At 39.2% G+C, this 18,758-nt stretch overlaps 1 protein-coding gene across 1 annotated transcript in view; it reads right to left on the reverse strand.

Moving 5' to 3' along the window:
- Window positions 1-992: 992 nt before the first annotated feature.
- Window positions 993-18,758, reverse strand: part of ank2a (ankyrin 2a, neuronal) — a 91,826-nt gene continuing 74,060 nt past the window's right edge. Inside the window, exons 44-48 of the mRNA XM_085357011.1 lie at window positions 5,119-5,202; window positions 4,871-5,035; window positions 4,545-4,718; window positions 4,235-4,326; window positions 993-2,951 (exon numbers count right to left, since the gene is read on the reverse strand). Of these exons, the coding sequence (XP_085213137.1) occupies window positions 2,747-2,951; window positions 4,235-4,326; window positions 4,545-4,718; window positions 4,871-5,035; window positions 5,119-5,202 (720 nt within the window). The 3' untranslated portion in view covers window positions 993-2,746. The remainder of the gene's footprint in view (window positions 2,952-4,234; window positions 4,327-4,544; window positions 4,719-4,870; window positions 5,036-5,118; window positions 5,203-18,758) is intronic.

Genomic DNA, 18,758 nt, shown 5'->3' on the forward strand with positions numbered 1-18,758 from the left:
TATGATCAATAAAGTTGGATTCTACTTACCTTGGTAGTATGGAGGTAAAGTGTATTAAATAAGCAGTTCAACCTTAAATGACCTCCTTGGATGAAGATTTGTTAACCTTTCAACCCTCTTACCATCAACAAGTTCTTGAATTCACTAGCTTTGTCGGGCTATTGCACAAGGACAACTGCAGGGAGCTAAACCAAGGAAAGGATCTTTAGATCACATCTCCAGAAGAGTGCATTTCACACAGACCTGAACATGTGTCAATTAGGCAAATCAATTTCTTAACCCACTGTGATGAAAGCTGTCCTGTTTATAAACCATTTCTTCCCAAGTAGCTGATTTGACTCTTAGTACACATGGGTGCAGATTAATGGATCATTTGTAATACTTTTTAAAGACTGGAACTGTGTCTTTGAAAATGTGTAGTGTGAGGTAAAATTCATGCAACCCATTTATCTTGAGTTTAAATGGAAATCTGTTTCTTCTGGGTTACCCCTGATGCCCAGCAGGAGGCAGTACAAACTCTACTAAGTACATGTGCCTAACATATCTTTATTATAAAACTGATGGGACTGGATGTAGCAGGAATTAAAAAAGACAATTTTTAAGATAATTTTTCCTTTGTCACAGTAGAAAAAGTGTAGTGTATTAGACATTTTCCCAACAAACAAAAGCTCCCCAGTTCAGTTCTGAGACATAAATCCTTTTGGAGTTAAGTCAGGAAGAAAATCCAGCATGATATTCATGGTCAAATATGCAGACAAGGCGCCCTCTTGCAAATAAAGAAGCAGAGTAAAGTAGTTTCTAGAAAAGCACAGATGGAATTAATAATTCTCAGTTCCAGTAAGCTCTGAACTTGGTTATGCAAGACCTCCCCTGAGACACAACCATCAACAATACACCCAAGCTACTATTTTGGCATGTCAAAATGACCCATTTTACAGTTAAAAGATGTAATCAGATACAACACTGCACATTTGTAGATTTTTATTCTCAGCTATAGATACACTGCAGCCATTTTCTTTTCTGCATTCTTGACTTTTGATACAGTAATACATGCCTTTATAGATATTTATTTATATATGCATTGTATATGTATATAACGGGTCATCATCACAGAGAAGGGATGCTGAGTCTTCAAATTAAAAGCATATCTGTCACAGTGAATCTCCACTAATTTGCATTTTTTTCTCTAAATCACAAAATAAACAGTGAGAGTGAGAGTAAATACATTGCATGTTGTAAATACAAACAGTAGCGATGCTCCGAGCTGTGGATAATCATATATTTAAGCTCTCAACCTGCTTTGTTACAGCAATCCCTCCACAATGAGTATATCCCTGTGGCTGATATATTCTGTACCTTGTATTGCAGTGCACAGAAAGCATGGAGGTTTCCTCTTCTGAAATTCAGGAGTGCAAATGCTAATTGTGTAAAATAAACATTTCTTTTCTTTGCTGACAGAAACTGCTACACATCCTTTAACTACATACGCCGAATCATTCACTCACACACATAACACAAAACCGCCTTTATCTACTTCAACAATCGGATTCAAAAGATAAACTAACAAATCTTTACATAAATAAAACACTGAGTGTATCATCATCTTACCGCAAATGTAATATTAGAAAACTGGGATTATTTCATTTCCCAGTGCCAAATCCTGAGGGGCTGAATTATTAAATTAAATAACTTCTCTACACGAAAATGAAAAAACAAACAAACATCAGCAAACAAGTTAAAATCACCTACAGAAACTTTTGACCAGCGTTCAGTGTGGTATTTAACTCATCAAATGCACAGACAAAATCAAACCTAAAGCAAGTACAGTTACACCTGCACTCATCACATCCATACTTTAAAAGTGGAGGTCAACAATGATTAGTTGAAACATAATAATAAAGAATGAAAGACACACACACACACACACACACACACAAGGTAAAGAAAAGCAGAAGGGCAATCCACACAACGACAAAGCAGTCAAAGCTAGGATCAAACTGACAGATGTTGATTAGTCATGCCTGTTAAGTTCACATGAGTGATTATTCATTCCTAGGCTACAGATGTCAGTAATGTTGAGATTAAATAGAATATATAATTCCCAAAGACAGAGTACACATAGTCAACACGAAACACAACAGCAGCAGTTAAATTCAGTGTCAGTACAGTCTGATTTTCTGTTTGTGATATCTTGACCATCTGAATCAAAAAAGCAGAGGCTAGTACAGTGAGTGAGAAGTTGTTTTTTTTCATAAAGGATTATCTGTGAAAGTTGTGAGAGGCAGTGCAATGTGAAATATCGTCTTTCAGTCCAAGCACCTACTCCAAGAGCAGTACCAGTGTTTTTAAGTAAAATGTACTTCGGAGGTTTGTGAGTTATTTGATGGGGATAGTGTCGCTCTGTTTTCTTTGAGTGTTCTGTTGCTCTACCACAGGATAAGACAAACCTATCAGACAACTTGAATCAGAAAGTAAAACAATCAGGAGATCAACAAAAGGCTTTCTTTGGTCACAAAAGGCAAAAAGATAAAAAAATAAAATAAAATAAAGAAACTCAGAAGTACTTTGAAACCACACAGGGAAAAAACTCCAAATCAAGAACTAAAGATCATCTTCCAGGTCCTAAAGGGGAAGACTGTGGTAGCTTTGAGGTGTGTTTGTGCACACTAGGATTGCATGTGACTAATGCATAGGACTAGCAGGGATTTTAGCATGGGCACAACGAGGGAGTTGGGCAGAGTGTTACTCAATCATTTACTCTTCCTTCCTCCTCATCATTGTTCTTTTCTTCTTCGTAGTAGCGGTGAAAGAGCTGGTGGAGATGCTGTTGGAGATCACGGGTTTTTGATCCTTTTCTGGGGTGGTCCACTTTCTCTTGAATGACCTGTTTGCGCTGCCCAGCTCCCTCAACCACTGTTCGTGTGAGAGTGCAACCTTTACGCAGATGGGCCCTGGACAGGTAGCAAGAGGCAGGGAGGGGAAATAGATAAAGAAAGATAAATATCTTTGAAAAAATTCACCTGTGGAAAATAAAGTAAAGGAAGAGCTATAGTTACAGATATGTTATAGGAGAAAAAAAACCCCCACACAGATTAGACCGTGTAAATCCAACATTACATTTTTGGATTTACACAGTTGAATTGAATTCAGGTTTACTTATAAAGTGCCAAATCCCAACAACGATCACCTCAGGACACTTGATACTGTAAAGTAAAGACCCTATAGTATTCTGGAGAAAACCCCAATAATCAAGTGACTCTATATCACCCACATGGGGGACGAAATGTGAAAGCTTTTTTAGAAACTCTAGAAACCACAAATAAACCTGCCGTCTGAAAGCAGAAGTGCTCTGTTGGGATAATATAAAACTGTCTGATGACGGTATGATGAAGCCTGATTACTCAAGATTTTGTATGTAAAGAGAAGGACTTTAAATTCAGTTGTGGACAGTGAGCCTGAGAAGCAGTTATGGGAGAAATTGATCTCTCTTTCTCATCTCTATTAATACTCGCTGCACACATGCACAGCAACTTCATGGTCTTGATGCATGCTCGATCGTCCAGGTAAGGAAATCCCCACAACTTGATTCTGTTCATCTGGACCTGAAATCACTATGACTAGATGAAAGGAATCATTTTTTGTGAGCAACTTCATAGCTATTTTCTTAGTGGAGAAAGCTTAAGATTGTGTTGCAAAACTCATACTGTTAAGGCTGAAAACATGTCGTCCCCTGCGTGGAACCTGAATTCAGGTTCCTCAAACCAAGGAATTTCTTTTGAGCCAGTTTTTCCTGAATTAAACTTGTTTGTAAAATACCACCATTAGGAAACCTACGGAATTCTACTCAAAACTCATTTGTGTCAAAATGTATCTTTTTCCTTTTCATTTTTGTGTCTTTTGCTTGTTAATTACTTGGAATATTTAAGGCTATTCAACTTCTATACTACTCAAAAGCAGCAACACAAAGTAATCACTAAAACTATGATTTACTAAAAACAACTAAATAGTGCATGAATAATAATTTTAATGTAGTGCACGGGACAACATTTTCTTGCAGTTGTTCACAAGAGTTAAAAAATTATAAACTCACATCTCACTGGTTTATTTACACGTTTGACTTTGAATTGGTTAAGAATACAAAAAATTTGTTTGCCAGCACAAATGAACATGCGCAAACATTAGTCAATAATAGTAAGCTTCACACACACACACACGTGCACTCCAGTAGGCACACCTCCTGACCACTGTTCCATCCTCTTTGATAGTCTCTCTTTCTACCACCAGAGGGAGCTCTGTTCCGCTAAAACCACTCAAATAACCGAATGCCTGGTGGCATGAAAAGCAGAGAACACAGTCTCTTAATTCAAAGTGATTAAATAATAAAAAACATACATTTGAAACTCGAAACATCTTCACAATGTGCTGTTTGTTTATTATTTTTTTTAAACCTAAGGTGCTAAGACATGAAGAATGTTGATGTATAAGTATTATGTTAATATGTGGTTATGTGGTTGGGGAATAACGGTGACAAAGTGTTTAAAAACCTTCTTGAAGTCGTCCTGGGCTGTAGGCAGATCAGAGGTCAAAGACTGATCACCATGGTGTGTCACTGTCCTTTCACCCTCCAACACGGTTGTCCTTTCCGTGTGACTGATCTTGCGGCCATCAGCTGTCTCCTGCCTTGATGATGACGAATGCTCACGTTCGGTAAAAGTCACCTAGGTCAAAAAGTTTATTTAGCTGTACTTTATATATTAATGTCAGTATAGATGTTACACCTTCCATTTTTTGGTAAAAAACAAAACAAAAAACAACCCCAAAACAAAACAGAACAAAACACTATGAAGAAGGACATCTGCAACGAACATACCTCTGTGTGGTCTCCCTCACTTTTCACGACTGTCCGCTTCACAACCTTAGAGTAGCCATCTCCCTCCGCTGCAGGGACAAACCCCTGAGGAGCTCCTTCTAAGGTCGTCTCTTCATGCTCCGCACCATCCGCGGAAACACACTTACGTATAATTTTACGGGTAACCTGAGCAAGATAATGCATTTAACGACTATATATAGGATTAACTTATACTTGCATATAATGCATATAGTGCATTTTTTCTCCACCTTTTTGACAACTATGTGTCCATTTTCATCCTTGTACCTTTCTTCTGACACCGACTGGGCAGGGAGGTCTGGCATTTCATCAGCCTATGAGGAAAACAAGACAACTAATAATCATACAGGCTCATTTGGGTCAGTGAAATATTCACTTCTTTAACTGACAAATTAGTGCAACTGTATGTTCGAGTATAATAATGCACACAACTTTTAAGCAGTAATTCAGTGAGAAAACAGAGACTTCGGGACACAGGAAACAAACTTGCATTTTCAGATGTATTTTGTTAAATAAACCAAGAAAAAAAGTGCTCACAGCAGCACAAAACTCTCAGGTTAGGCTCATACATGTTAATCAAGGGGTGTGTTATCTAATTTGAACCCATTTTAATCCTTTCTGTTAAGACTTAAGGTTGTTAGAAAATAAACATTTGTAACTTGACAGTGAAAGTTTTTAGCTTTCATTTAGTTGCCACACTGGTTTAAAACGTCATCAGTCATGCTAAATCAGATACCTGAATGACAACTCTTCTTTGTACTATTCTGGCAGTCAAAAATTCATCATCTGAACTTTCTGACATTGATCCAAGCTCAGCGTTGATCTCCTGACCAAGCAACACAAATCCATTGACATTTAATAATGAATGACAGCATGAATGCTAGGTTTGCAGGAAAGCAAGCAAGAAGCAGAGTGATATGTTGCACTTTCAGATGATTGCATGTCGTTTTGTACATTACACTGAAAGTACAACATGGCAGTCTATAATTAAACAAAAAAAGAAAATACACCATGCTCTTACCTAGATGACAATAAATGTGCCTACTGATGAAAAAAAAAAGTAACTCATGTTATCACTGTGAGTGATCCTACTAGTTACAGGCAGCAAAGTGACATGCTAAGTTAGGATTAGTCAAATGTGAAATCAAAACAAATTAAGGGTTAGAAGGAGTTTTAGCTCCCATTCACGTGTCTACAGGGTTACCAGCAGTCATTCCTCTCTGAAGCAAATATAGTCATTTGGCCAAGCTCAGCTCTGGGGAAAACACTTGCAGTTTTTTTTTACCAACTCTCATCTTACCCTTGTCAGAGATTTATCAGTATCATGATATGCTGCAGTTTCACAGACAGGTGGTGGTTGTGAAGTCTCACACAAGGTGAATTCTTCATCTGATGTTTCTTGCATTTCTTCTCTCTTTACATCTACACGATAAATAGGCTCATGGACAAAAGAAGCGTCTTCGTAATCTTCACTTCCAGAAGACAACAGTACTTTTTGATTCAACTTTTCCTGCACTCTAGAGTGATCCTGGGCTTGACCTCCACTTGACCTAGCTCTTGTCTCAGATTCATCAGGATCAGGCTCTGAGAAATCGGATGAACCCTGTTTGCAGTCAAAGTAAGGCTCTGGGTCAGAATATTCATTGGTTGGACTGTCTGCACCACTATGCACTATAGGACTGTATCCTGAAGGTATCTGAGTATAGGTAGATGAAATAGAGGAGGCCTCTGCATAGCCAGGTGGCAAGTTGTACTCTTCATCAGAGGCTGAAGAAGAATAAGTTTTGGGTTTGACTGAAGAAGACTCAGAGTCAAAACATTCATCGTCTACTGAAGTCAGAGATCCTTCTGAATGGTGTTCACTGGTCCTGTCCTCATCTGAAGATATTTTTAAGTTCCTTGATGAGGAATTGGGCACCAGTTCTTCAAAGCTGAAATTTCTTGCAGATATCACTGTCTCAGGAGTCAAATCAGAAAGAGACTGTGAAGACAAATCTTCATTATGTATACTGTCAACAGAGTTTGCTGCCCATAACTGAAGTCTATCTGGGTTAGTCTGTGATTCTGTCACACCTTTAAAGTCATTAGATGGCATAGCTAATTCATGTGCTTCTTGACTCTGAAGAATGTCAGTTGTAGCATCTTCCCAACAAATATCTTTCTCAGGTATGTCAGACTTGCTCTTTGTAGCAACTGAAGGAAATTTCTGAGTATTATTTAGACCATGTGTGCTTAACTGAAATGCATCCACATGAAAGCTTGGTTGTTCCATTTCTTCACAAAGTCTTTGGGAAGATTCTGGGCTCGAAAGGGATTCATTAGAGGACTCAGAACTGTCTTTATGAAGACCAGAGCTTGATGGTACGCTTATGACAAGTTTTGTTACATCGGGAATGACTGAGACCATTTCATGTTCAAGCTGAATGGATGTCTGGAAATGTGGATGCTCTGTAATGGGAATATCTGGGTTATCTACTGCAAGCTGTGCAGCAGATGATAGATTGACTTTTAGCATATCACTATATTCTGCAGGGCTGTGATCCTGAAGGAAAATATCTTGGAACTCATACATTTGGTCAACTGCAGGGATCTCGTTGGTGGATTCAGATGAATGTGGTTTAAGTGCCTCTGGTCTAAACTTAAGTTTCATCTCCTCCAGATCTGACAGAAGCTGGTCAAGCTGAGGGGACCCAGACCCTGGTGGTGTTGGTGTGGATTCTGAGGACATGACAGTTGCAGCATCTGGGCTATCTTGAGCTGTTTGAGAGACTGATTCTAGAGTCATGAAGCTTGGTTTAACTAAGCCATAATCTTCACTTGTGGGAGATGACATTTTGTCTTTTTCCTGTGGTGCACTAATTTGATTGTTCACTGTGGTGTCAAATTTTGCTTTACTCAAGTCAAAGTTAGCTGGAATTGGTAATTCTAGTTTTTTAGTGAAAACTGTATTTGAATCACATGGTAAGGATGGGGATTCTGCTGGAAAGACCTGCCTCTGTCCTAATTCAAGATTTTTTTGTTGTGAATCTTGTGAAATATTTGTCTTGGAAGATGCAGGTGAAACCTGAAAGAAATGGTACAATGAAGTGGGAATTAAAAATAAATATCATGGGTGGTTTTGTTGTTGATTTAAGGAAGACTCCAATGACGCATGCATTTTCCAAGATTTTTTAAGGACAAGTTGGTGTTTTAAATACAAGAACAGTGAGCAATATTTTAAATAATTAAGTTCACTTGTAGTGCACATGCATATAAAACAGAATTAACATATTAAGAAATATGTTAATACATGTATTTAACAAGCAGCATGAGGTTTAAAAAGCATGGAATGACCTATTAAGATGCCCATCGATATTTTTGAAATATTCTTCATAGCAGTACATAATTGACAAGACATTATATTACAACTATGATAGACTTGCAAAAATGAATAACAAAAGATTTGATTTACTGTGAAGATGAACATGCATAAGTATAGTATAAAGTCACTTCCATGTCATATAAAGTCAGCCATCCAGCAGTTTATAAAATTTGCTAGTGCATTTTGCTGAGCTGCATTACTGCAATAATAATAACACTGTTTCAAAAAACCTGCCCAAATGACACAGCATTATAAGGAAAGGTTACAAAAACACATCAGGTGAAAATTTGAATCAACGCAACCAACCCAAGGTGTTGCGCCCCTGCCAATACATTTGGGAAAGCAAAATGTGTGGGTTTTAAATGTAAAAATTCTTTGGCGGAGGATGTACTTTCAAAGAGGAAGAAAAATATCAGCTGTGGCAAATTTAGAATTCTGTGTTTTTTAACTGAACAGCTAAATATTGCAAAAAATTTGCTGCAACTACAGTAAATAAAAAATACATTTCTATTGGTAATCTCTATTAGTTTTGCTTCAGAGAAAGGGCATTCTACCTGTTCTAATGCAAACATGCCATGGTCAGAGAGCCATTGCTTGTTATTGGGGGAAGCTACTACTTATAAAAATCAACACTGCATTCACTGATATGCAACAGCCTTTGCTGCCTTACCAATGCCATGGAAATTTTTCTCTTGAACTTGATCGTGGATTTTCTTTTCATGGGCTTTTCATGTACTTGGGAAGATCAGTCTTGGACATGTGATATTGTTGTGTCCATTTTTGTTCATACACAAGTTGTATTCACTTCAGGGATTCTTTTTTCCTTGAGGTTGTTCATTGGAAAGCCTCCTCCAGCCAGGTACCATGATGAAAACCACTGTTTTCTACAGATGGCTTGTGACTCAAATGATGAAAACTAGCTGTGGTTTATTGTGATCTAATATAGACTTTTTGGCATTTAGGCTTTATTAAAAAACAAACTGAAAAACGATTATTTATATCTTAGTAAAGAGTTATAGGTTCGTTTTCAGATGTTTCATTTTGTGTAGTCTTTGTTTCAAGATATGTATCTGTGACTGTAACTAATGTAGAGTGAAATCAGAATTTTGTAATCTATTTGAATGCTCTTCTATTTTTTCTTCTTACTTGCCAAAACCAACAGCAACAGATCCTCTGTCTGAACTAGCCTGCATGCCAGATATACTTGGGCAAGATAGTAACCCCAAGTTGCTCTTCGATGCATCCACTGGAGTGTGAATTTTAGACAGAAAGCAATTGCATAGAAAAAGAAAAAAAAAGTGCTTGTATGAGTGGGTGAATAAGGCAAGTTGTAGCGCTCCGAGTGCCTTGTCAGAGTAGAAAAGTGCTATATAAGAACCAGTCCATTTACTACTGCTTGAGCATAGGGCTTTGTCTGATTGTTGGAGAGTTTCACTCTAATCTGAATTTTAAATAATTTTAGTGATTGCAGGCAACAAATCATCAACAACTGACTGTGTACACCTTTTTTTGTACAGTACATTTATGGGGGACCCGTAGGATTGAATATTAAACTCTAAAGTATAGAGTGTACAATACACATTGTATACAATAAAAACTAGTGTATACAATCGATAATATGGTCATATCACATAAAAGAAAAATAGCAAAACATAAATAATTACAGTGTCTCTCCAGATTAGATAGATAGGTAATTTTATTATCTGAGCTGTGAATATACAATGTTATGCCTATAATGTCTATTCTCTGAAAGACAGAATTGAGTTGGTGGAAGACAGATGATCTGTGACAAAGCACAACACCTGTCAACTCCCTCTGGTGGCCCATCTGCACCATGTGATGACAATTCATTTGCTAACTTTTTATTTATCCAGGGAACATAGTGACAGATATAGCATTTCATTTCCTTTCTAAATTATTTGTTGCACCAAATATTATAATGTCTTAAAATCAGAGTCAAATACCTCAGCACTCCTGAACAAAACTGTTTTGACCAGATGGTGACCCTTTAATTTATAATTTATGTTGTCACGCCTCCATTTGAATGTGCCCCTACAGCATCAGATAGGCATTTCTGCTGGTGTAACTCTACTAACTAATGCAAAAGCTTGTTTGGACAGAATAAAACAGATAAACAACTGGTCACACTGCATTCTGAGTATGAGCAGTAGGTCAGCCACAACATTGAAACTACCTGATATTTGGTAGACACCCAGCAAAACACCTATGGTCCACTTATGCATGCACATAGGATGTTACATGCAGGTTACACTATACAAGACTAGACCTTGACTAGACCTTACTCCAAAATGTGGCCTGGATTTCCAGCATTACAGCCTTAAGCCTGTGACAAAATCAGCAGACTTGAGCTTAATAAAACTTGACAAGCGTTAGGGGTGGGCGGTAGAAACGGTATACGATAGAAACAATATAAATTTGGCCAACGGTAGAGATTTTGACTTATACCGCTCTACCGTGATAGCGCATGTTGACGGCGTCATCAAGCTGTGCCTGTTTTGGTCGAAAGCATTGCAGCAGCTGCAAACAACATCATCTGCAAATTATGCCGGGCGACAGTAATAGCAAAGAGACGAAGCACTTTTCGAATATGGGGAAAGCTAAAAACTGCGCTTCCTCCACTTCCGTACCATTGATTCAATAATGATGAATTCTCTCGCAGCTGTTCTATTCCCATGTTGTTGCAGTATATTAATGACTAACCTCGTATTGTGGATTACCTCAGTTGTTCTCCTGACTGAAGTTTTGTCCGTTTATAGCATCCTGCCATGCAATTGCATTTGTCCCTAACCACCAGAAATCCTCACGTTAACTTTTATCGAGTGGAAAAAGGTTAGCGTTCATCCTTCAGCTTCACTGTGCTAATGTTATGCTAACATAGCTGTTTTGCTAGCGATCACGTAGCACATCATTATATACCAGCTAGTCCAACTTCAGTAACCCTACAAAAATCACTGCTGTTTAGTTTTCTGTCTGTTTTCATTTATGTTGGAAGTCATAGCAGACCTGTACATTTTAATTTTTCAGAAATCTCTCAGTCAGAACATGCTATATCATGTTTAAGTGGAAACTAGCGAGCTAACTTCCTGCTAACTTCTAACTCCATTAAATTTAATAAATTCTGTTTTCATGGATGCCTGGATGTTAAACTTAATTGTTACACCTGGTAAAGCAGCAACGCTGATTATTTTATTAAGGATGAAAGAATTTAGACAGTTTTTCGTTTGACTTTGGGACCTGAAGCAGACGGAGTTTTGGACCCGGATTACTCCGCGAAGCTCCTGACTACGGCAGCCGTAACGCTCCGGCAATCCATCAAGCTGTGCGCCTTCATAGCTTACCAAAATCATACTAAAACATTTTTTGACAGATTTCTACCACATAAAATCGGTTCGAGGTGAGTAAGCACAACCAGAATTCAGACATAAGGCACACTGTCGATTTCTGAGAAAATGAAAGTATTTTATGCCTTATAGCGGGGGGTAGACAACCTTTCTGATGATGAGTACCATCTAAAATTTCCTCAGAAGTCAATGTGCCATATGATTGCATTAGCAATAAATTTAATAACTCTATATTGACAGTTACACACTATATAGAACAACTTTATAGAATTATATTTGTTCGCAGATGTTTGCAGCTATCAGCGAATAGTTATCAGCTGTTTTGAAACAAAAAAATACACTTTTTATCCATAACAAGAACTCCATAACAGCAAATGAACTGTACAACAGAAAATGCAAATGCTCTTTATGGTCTCCTCACAACAATGATAAGAAAAATAAACTGAGCCAATATGACATGTTTGTTAATACAGGGATACACATGTTAATGTGATCTCTGGTCTCCCACTCAGAGACACAGGTCTACGAGTGTCCAGCATGCAGACCGCTACCTGAGGACACTCTTCGTGTGAGAGAAAATCTGCTTACACAGATATGTAGAGCCAAATACTGTCAATAATGCCTCTGCAATGTTCTGAAGACAGTTAAACTTGTCAGGTAGTGATGTCCAGCAGGTGAAAATGCAAGCTCCATGAACACGCACAGCTATGGATTCCAGCTTCGTTCGTAGTTCTGCAAACTTTCACCCCCACAAAGTTGAGGTTTTCAGTTCAATCAGCTGCATTTCAATGTCGCATTAACTGGCATTAACTCAGCCAGTTAATGCGAGACAAATCCAGCTGCTCATTAAAGCCTTCTGGTTTGATCAGTCTCGAGTCTACGGATGTATCCGTGTATTTCTGTGGTGCTGATGCTGCGCTGAGTGGACAGCTCCTGAAGCATCTGAAGTGTCGGAATGTGGAAATTTCAACATCGCTTGAAAAAACTGTCAGCTAGCAACGTCCCTCTCACTGGTAAGCTAAGTTATTTTTAGCCAATTACAAGTTGAATCTGGTCGTTGTGGTTGTTAGCTAAGATACCGTCATTAAGAAGCGGCACAACTAGTGTGTCTATGTGAGCTAATTTGTGATGTGCACCGCTGGCCCAGCCATTTATTTTTTAATGCACCTTCTCAGATTAACTCACTGCGTGTCGTGCCCAGGGCTGGACTGTGACAAAAGATCGGCCCGGGCATTTTGACTAGAGACCGGCCCACCAGGTATTAAAGATATAAAGCCTTTGAATGAAAACAAACGCCTTGGTGACAGTGATGTACACTGTCTTGTTGGTATATGTATGATTTCTATACATTTTACGTCAGATAAAAACTTTGGTTATAAGATTCAGATAATTATTTAATAAAAGCTAGATATTTTTAAATGAGAATAAGAAAGAAACATATTTCTTTGTGCCCCCCTTTCCCTGTTAATGCCCTACCTGGCCCCCTGGCAAAACTTTGCTAGATGATGTTGCTGTTTTCCTGTTTCCGCTGGTTTCCTGTTTCTGGTGCAAAGTGGGCGATAAACAAGCATAGCCGATCAGCTGATCATTGATCAGTTTCATGACTGAAGTAGCAACAGGAGAGGGAGGGGGAGAGAGTGAGAGAAGAAGAAACAGCTGTGCAGCGTAAAGACGCAGAAAAACTCCAGCTTTGCTTGTGAAGCTCGCACACAAGAATTTCACTCACATGTGCTGTACCAATGTACCTGCACATGTGATGTGACAATAAAAGTGATTTGATTTGATTTGCTTTGTGTCTTTTTCCATTTTAGCTGAAGTACGGGACAAACTGTGTTCCTTTTCAGCTCAATACGAAACGCGTAATATTTTCTCTGAATATGGGATTATTCCGTTTTTTACAGGACGGTTGGCAACTCTACTAACTAACCTTATGAATAAAATAAAGTTCGCTATCAGTAACATCATAGCATCTGCCCAGCTGTATAGAAACTCCGCCAGCTAGTACGCAGTACGGGTTATTGTAACTGACTGTAAAAAGTCAGCACAACGAAAATAAACTACACCTAAACTTGGTTTATATCTGACCCAGATAGACTGCAGGTCATAACGTCTTACCTGAAGTTCAGTTCACCTGACACTTGGACCAGCGGCTGCCTCGGGTCTCTCCTCCTGCCCCCCCTTTCCCTCATCCACCCGCTGGCCTCTGGTGGTGGCTATGGCGGAGCTTCCACAAACAACTGAGTTATTTTTACACATCGACCAGTATCTGGCCAATCCACCACCTTTCATTGTTTATACCGTTACAAAAATAAATAAATAAATACATAATCAGCCCATAAAAACGAAAAATCACCCGGTATGCCAGATGGCCAGTCCAGATACGGTCGTGCCATCAGTTAACCCTTGGCACGCGTGCCCAGGGTTGTCGACCCCTGCCTTATAGTGTGTAAAGTATGTTATACAGAAGAAAAGAATATATCGCGATATATATCGTTACCGCACATGCTTCAAATTATACCATGATATGGATTTTAGGCCATATTGACCAGCCCTAACTGGCGTGGATAATCATTAAACATTACACATTAGGGAACATGAAAGGCTTGGTCAAACAAAAAAACAAACCCCCCTCAAAATTAGGGCTCAAAATACAACCACATTCACTAAAAAAGGCAACAGTTGAAAACACATAAGGGAACATTAAGCTCATTTTGAGTTAATCCCATGATCCTAGTAGTACCTAGAAGCCCTAGCAGTAACTAGTTGGCCTTACTTGCATTGAGGAAAAGAGCATAAGGACTAAGGAATAAAGGATAAATAGAATATATGTGTAGGGGAATCACACAGTTTATCATAAATTAACGTCATAAGTCAAGATTACGGGTGTCTTCAGCATTGCAATAGAGATGCTTGAAGATCTAATAACACAATAGTTGTTATGCAAAAAAAGATGACTGGTGACTGGTGAAATACTAGAGAAAAAAAACTGAACCATTTTAGTTACTATTGCGTCAGGATATTTTTTGTGATGTTCAACTGACTTGACTAAATAGGTGGATGGTTTCAGAAAATCTAATATCACAACAAGGACATTTTCCTTTATACATTGGATCAGAAAGATGTGACATTAGTTTGGGAAAACAAACTTTGTTTTGTATGCTAGAATCACTAACATATCTCATTTCATATGACTGTGATGGCAAGGAATGCAAAGATGAAGTGTGTACCTGGGTATGGTTTTTATTAACTAATAGGTTTTGAGAAGATAGAGGTTCAAAATCTGATGAAAAAGCCTTGGCTGAAGTTGATTTTTCTCTGAAAGCATGACTTGATTTTCGGGATGAAGTTGTGTCGCGTTCATTTTCTGGGGACGAAGGACTATTATTTGATAAAGAATCGGGACCAAAATCAGATGAATGTGACTGAGAGGACACTGGTCTGATCTCATCAAACATAATTTCCAGACGCAAATCAGAATCTTCCCAGTCTGAAAATGCTGATTCTGGTGTAACCGACCTTTGCCCTAACAATTCCGCATTACATTCATTATGGGGACATCTGAACTGAGGAACAGGTGAGTCCGGAGAGAGCGGCCTAAATTCACCTTCAGACTCCAGCGATTCAGGAGACTGGGGCCTTAATTCCGCCACCCACTCGTCTAGAAGATAAAGGGTATGTTCTGTATCAGATGCTTCTGATGGCGAAGATGCAGAAGGCATAGTTCTCAAGTCACTACTTTGGAAGTCAAATAAAGTGTCACATTCATTGTCATGTGTAAAGCCTCGCACAACCTGTGCATAGGTCAAAGATCTTGAAGCAGGCAGCAAAGGCGATGATTTTACAGTAAGAGCTGAGTGTTTAACTTCAACATTTGAAGAGTAGGAATCTGGTGAATCTGGTCTGTTGTCTTCAAACATTTGTGCAAGACAAGATTCTAAATCATCATTATCGGACATTGTTGAAAGAGGTGACGTGGGCCTATTTTCAGAATATTGCAAGTAGTAGTTACAATGTTGACTGATTGTTGGACTTAACATCATGGAAGAAGAATGAGGACATTGATGAACTGACACCAAAGATTCTGGGGAGGATGCTCTAAAGTCTGCCAGCCAACTGTTCAAGAGTGAAAAGTCCAAACCAGGAGACACAAACTCTGGAGACAATGCTCTATTATCTGACAACAGATCCAGACTAAAATCAGATGAATGTGACTGAGAGGACACTGGTCTGATGTCATCAAACATAATTTCCAGACACAAATGAGAATCTTCCCAGTCTGAAAATGCTGATTCTGGTGTAACCGACCTTTGCCCTAACAATTCCGCATTACATTCATTATGGGGACATCTGAACTGAGGAACAGGTGAGTCCGGAGAGAGTGGCCTAAATTCACCTTCAGACTCCAGCGATTCAGGAGACTGTGGCCTTAATTCCACCACCCACTCGTCTAGAAGATAAAGGGTATGTTCTGTATCAGATGCTTCTGATGGCGAAGATGCAGAAGGCATAGTTCTCAAGTCACTACTTTGGAAGTCAAATAAAGTGTCACATTCGTTGTCATGTGTAAAGCCTCGCACAACCTGTGCATAGGTCAAAGTTCTTGAAGCAGGCAGCAAAGGCGATGATTTTACAGTAAGAGCTGAGTGTTTAACTTCAACATTTGAAGAGTAGGAATCTGGTGAATCTGGTTTGTTGTCTTCAAACATTTGTGCAAGACAAGATTCTAAATCATCATTATCGGACATTGTTGAAAGAGGTGACGTGGGCCTATTTTCAGAATATTGCAAGTAGTAGTTACAATGTTGACTGATTGTTGGACTTAACATCATGGAAGAAGAATGAGGACATTGATGAACTGACACCACAGATTCTGGGGAGGATGCTCTAAAGTCTGCCAGCCAACTGTTCAAGAGTGAAAAGTCCAAACCAGGAGACACAAACTCTGGAGACAATGCTCTATTATCTGACAACAGATCCAGACTAAAATCAGATGAATGTGACTGAGAGGACACTGGTCTGATCTCATCAAACATAATTTCCAGACGCAAATCAGAATCTTCCCAGTCTGAAAATGCTGATTCTGGTGTAACCGACCTTTGCCCTAACAATTCCGCATTACATTCATTATGGGGACATCTGAACTGAGGAACAGGTGAGTCCGGAGAGAGCGGCCTAAATTCACCTTCAGACTCCAGCGATTCAGGAGACTGTGGCCTTAATTCCGCCACCCACTCGTCTAGAAGATAAAGGGTATATTCTGTATCAGATGCTTCTGATAGCGAAGATGCAGAAGGCATAGTTCTCAAGTCACTACTTTGGAAGTCAAATAAAGTGTCACATTCGTTGTCATGTGTAAAGCCTCGCACAACCTGTGCATAGGTCAAAGTTCTTGAAGCAGGCAGCAAAGGCGATGATTTTACAGTAAGAGCTGAGTGTTTAACTTCAACATTTAAAGAATAGGAATCTGGTGAATCTGGTCTGTTGTCTTCAAACATTTGTGCAAGACAAGATTCTAAATCATCATTATCGGACATTGTTGAAAGAGGTGACGTGGGCCTTTTTTCAGAATATTGCAAGTAGTAGTTACAATGTTGACTGATTGTTGGACTTAACATCAGGGAAGAAGAATGAGGACATTGATGAACTGACACCACAGATTCTGGGGAGGATGCTCTAAAGTCTGCCAGCCAACTGTTCAAGAGTGAAAAGTCCAAACCAGGAGACACAAACTCTGGAGACAACGCTCTATTATCTGACAACAGATCCAGACTAAAATCAGATGAATGTGACTGAGAGGACACTGGTCTGATGTCATCAAACATAATTTCCAGACACAAATGAGAATCTTCCCAGTCTGAAAATGCTGAATCTGGTGTAACCGACCTTTGCCCTAACAATTCCGCATTACATTCATTATGGGGACATCTGAACTGAGGAACAGGTGAGTCCGGAGAGAGCGGCCTAAATTCACCTTCAGACTCCAGCGATTCAGGAGACTGTGGCCTTAATTCCGCCACCCACTCGTCTAGAAGATAAAGGGTATATTCTGTATCAGATGCTTCTGATAGCGAAGATGCAGAAGGCATAGTTCTCAAGTCACTACTTTGGAAGTCAAATAAAGTGTCACATTCGTTGTCATGTGTAAAGCCTCGCACAACCTGTGCATAGGTCAAAGTTCTTGAAGCAGGCAGCAAAGGCGATGATTTTACAGTAAGAGCTGAGTGTTTAACTTCAACATTTAAAGAATAGGAATCTGGTGAATCTGGTCTGTTGTCTTCAAACATTTGTGCAAGACAAGATTCTAAATCATCATTATCGGACATTGTTGAAAGAGGTGACGTGGGCCTTTTTTCAGAATATTGCAAGTAGTAGTTACAATGTTGACTGATTGTTGGACTTAACATCAGGGAAGAAGAATGAGGACATTGATGAACTGACACCACAGATTCTGGGGAGGATGCTCTAAAGTCTGCCAGCCAACTGTTCAAGAGTGAAAAGTCCAAACCAGGAGACACAAACTCTGGAGACAACGCTCTATTATCTGACAACAGATCCAGACTAAAATCAGATGAATGTGACTGAGAGGACACTGGTCTGATGTCATCAAACATAATTTCCAGACACAAATGAGAATCTTCCCAGTCTGAAAATGCTGATTCTGGTGTAACCGACCGTTGCCCTAACAATTCCGCATTACATTCATTATGGGGACATCTGAACTGAGGAACAGGTGAGTCCGGAGAGAGCGGCCTAAATTCACCTTCAGACTCCAGCGATTCAGGAGACTGTGGCCTTAATTCCGCCACCCACTCGTCTAGAAGATAAAGGGTATGTTCTGTATCAGATGCTTCTGATAGCGAAGATGCAGAAGGCATAGTTCTCAAGTCACTACTTTGGAAGTCAAATAAAGTGTCACATTCGTTGTCATGTGTAAAGCCTCGCACAACCTGTGCATAGGTCAAAGTTCTTGAAGCAGGCAGCAAAGGCGATGATTTTACAGTAAGAGCTGAGTGTTTAACTTCAACATTTAAAGAATAGGAATCTGGTGAATCTGGTCTGTTGTCTTCAAACATTTGTGCAAGACAAGATTCTAAATCATCATTATCAGACATTGTTGAAAGAGGTGACGTGGGCCTTTTTTCAGAAT

The sequence above is a fragment of the Diplotaxodon limnothrissa genome, linkage group LG6 (assembly GCF_057381915.1).
Source record: "Diplotaxodon limnothrissa isolate DT_005_m linkage group LG6, D_limnothrissa_male_GT1.1, whole genome shotgun sequence".
Taxonomy (NCBI): domain Eukaryota; kingdom Metazoa; phylum Chordata; class Actinopteri; order Cichliformes; family Cichlidae; genus Diplotaxodon; species Diplotaxodon limnothrissa.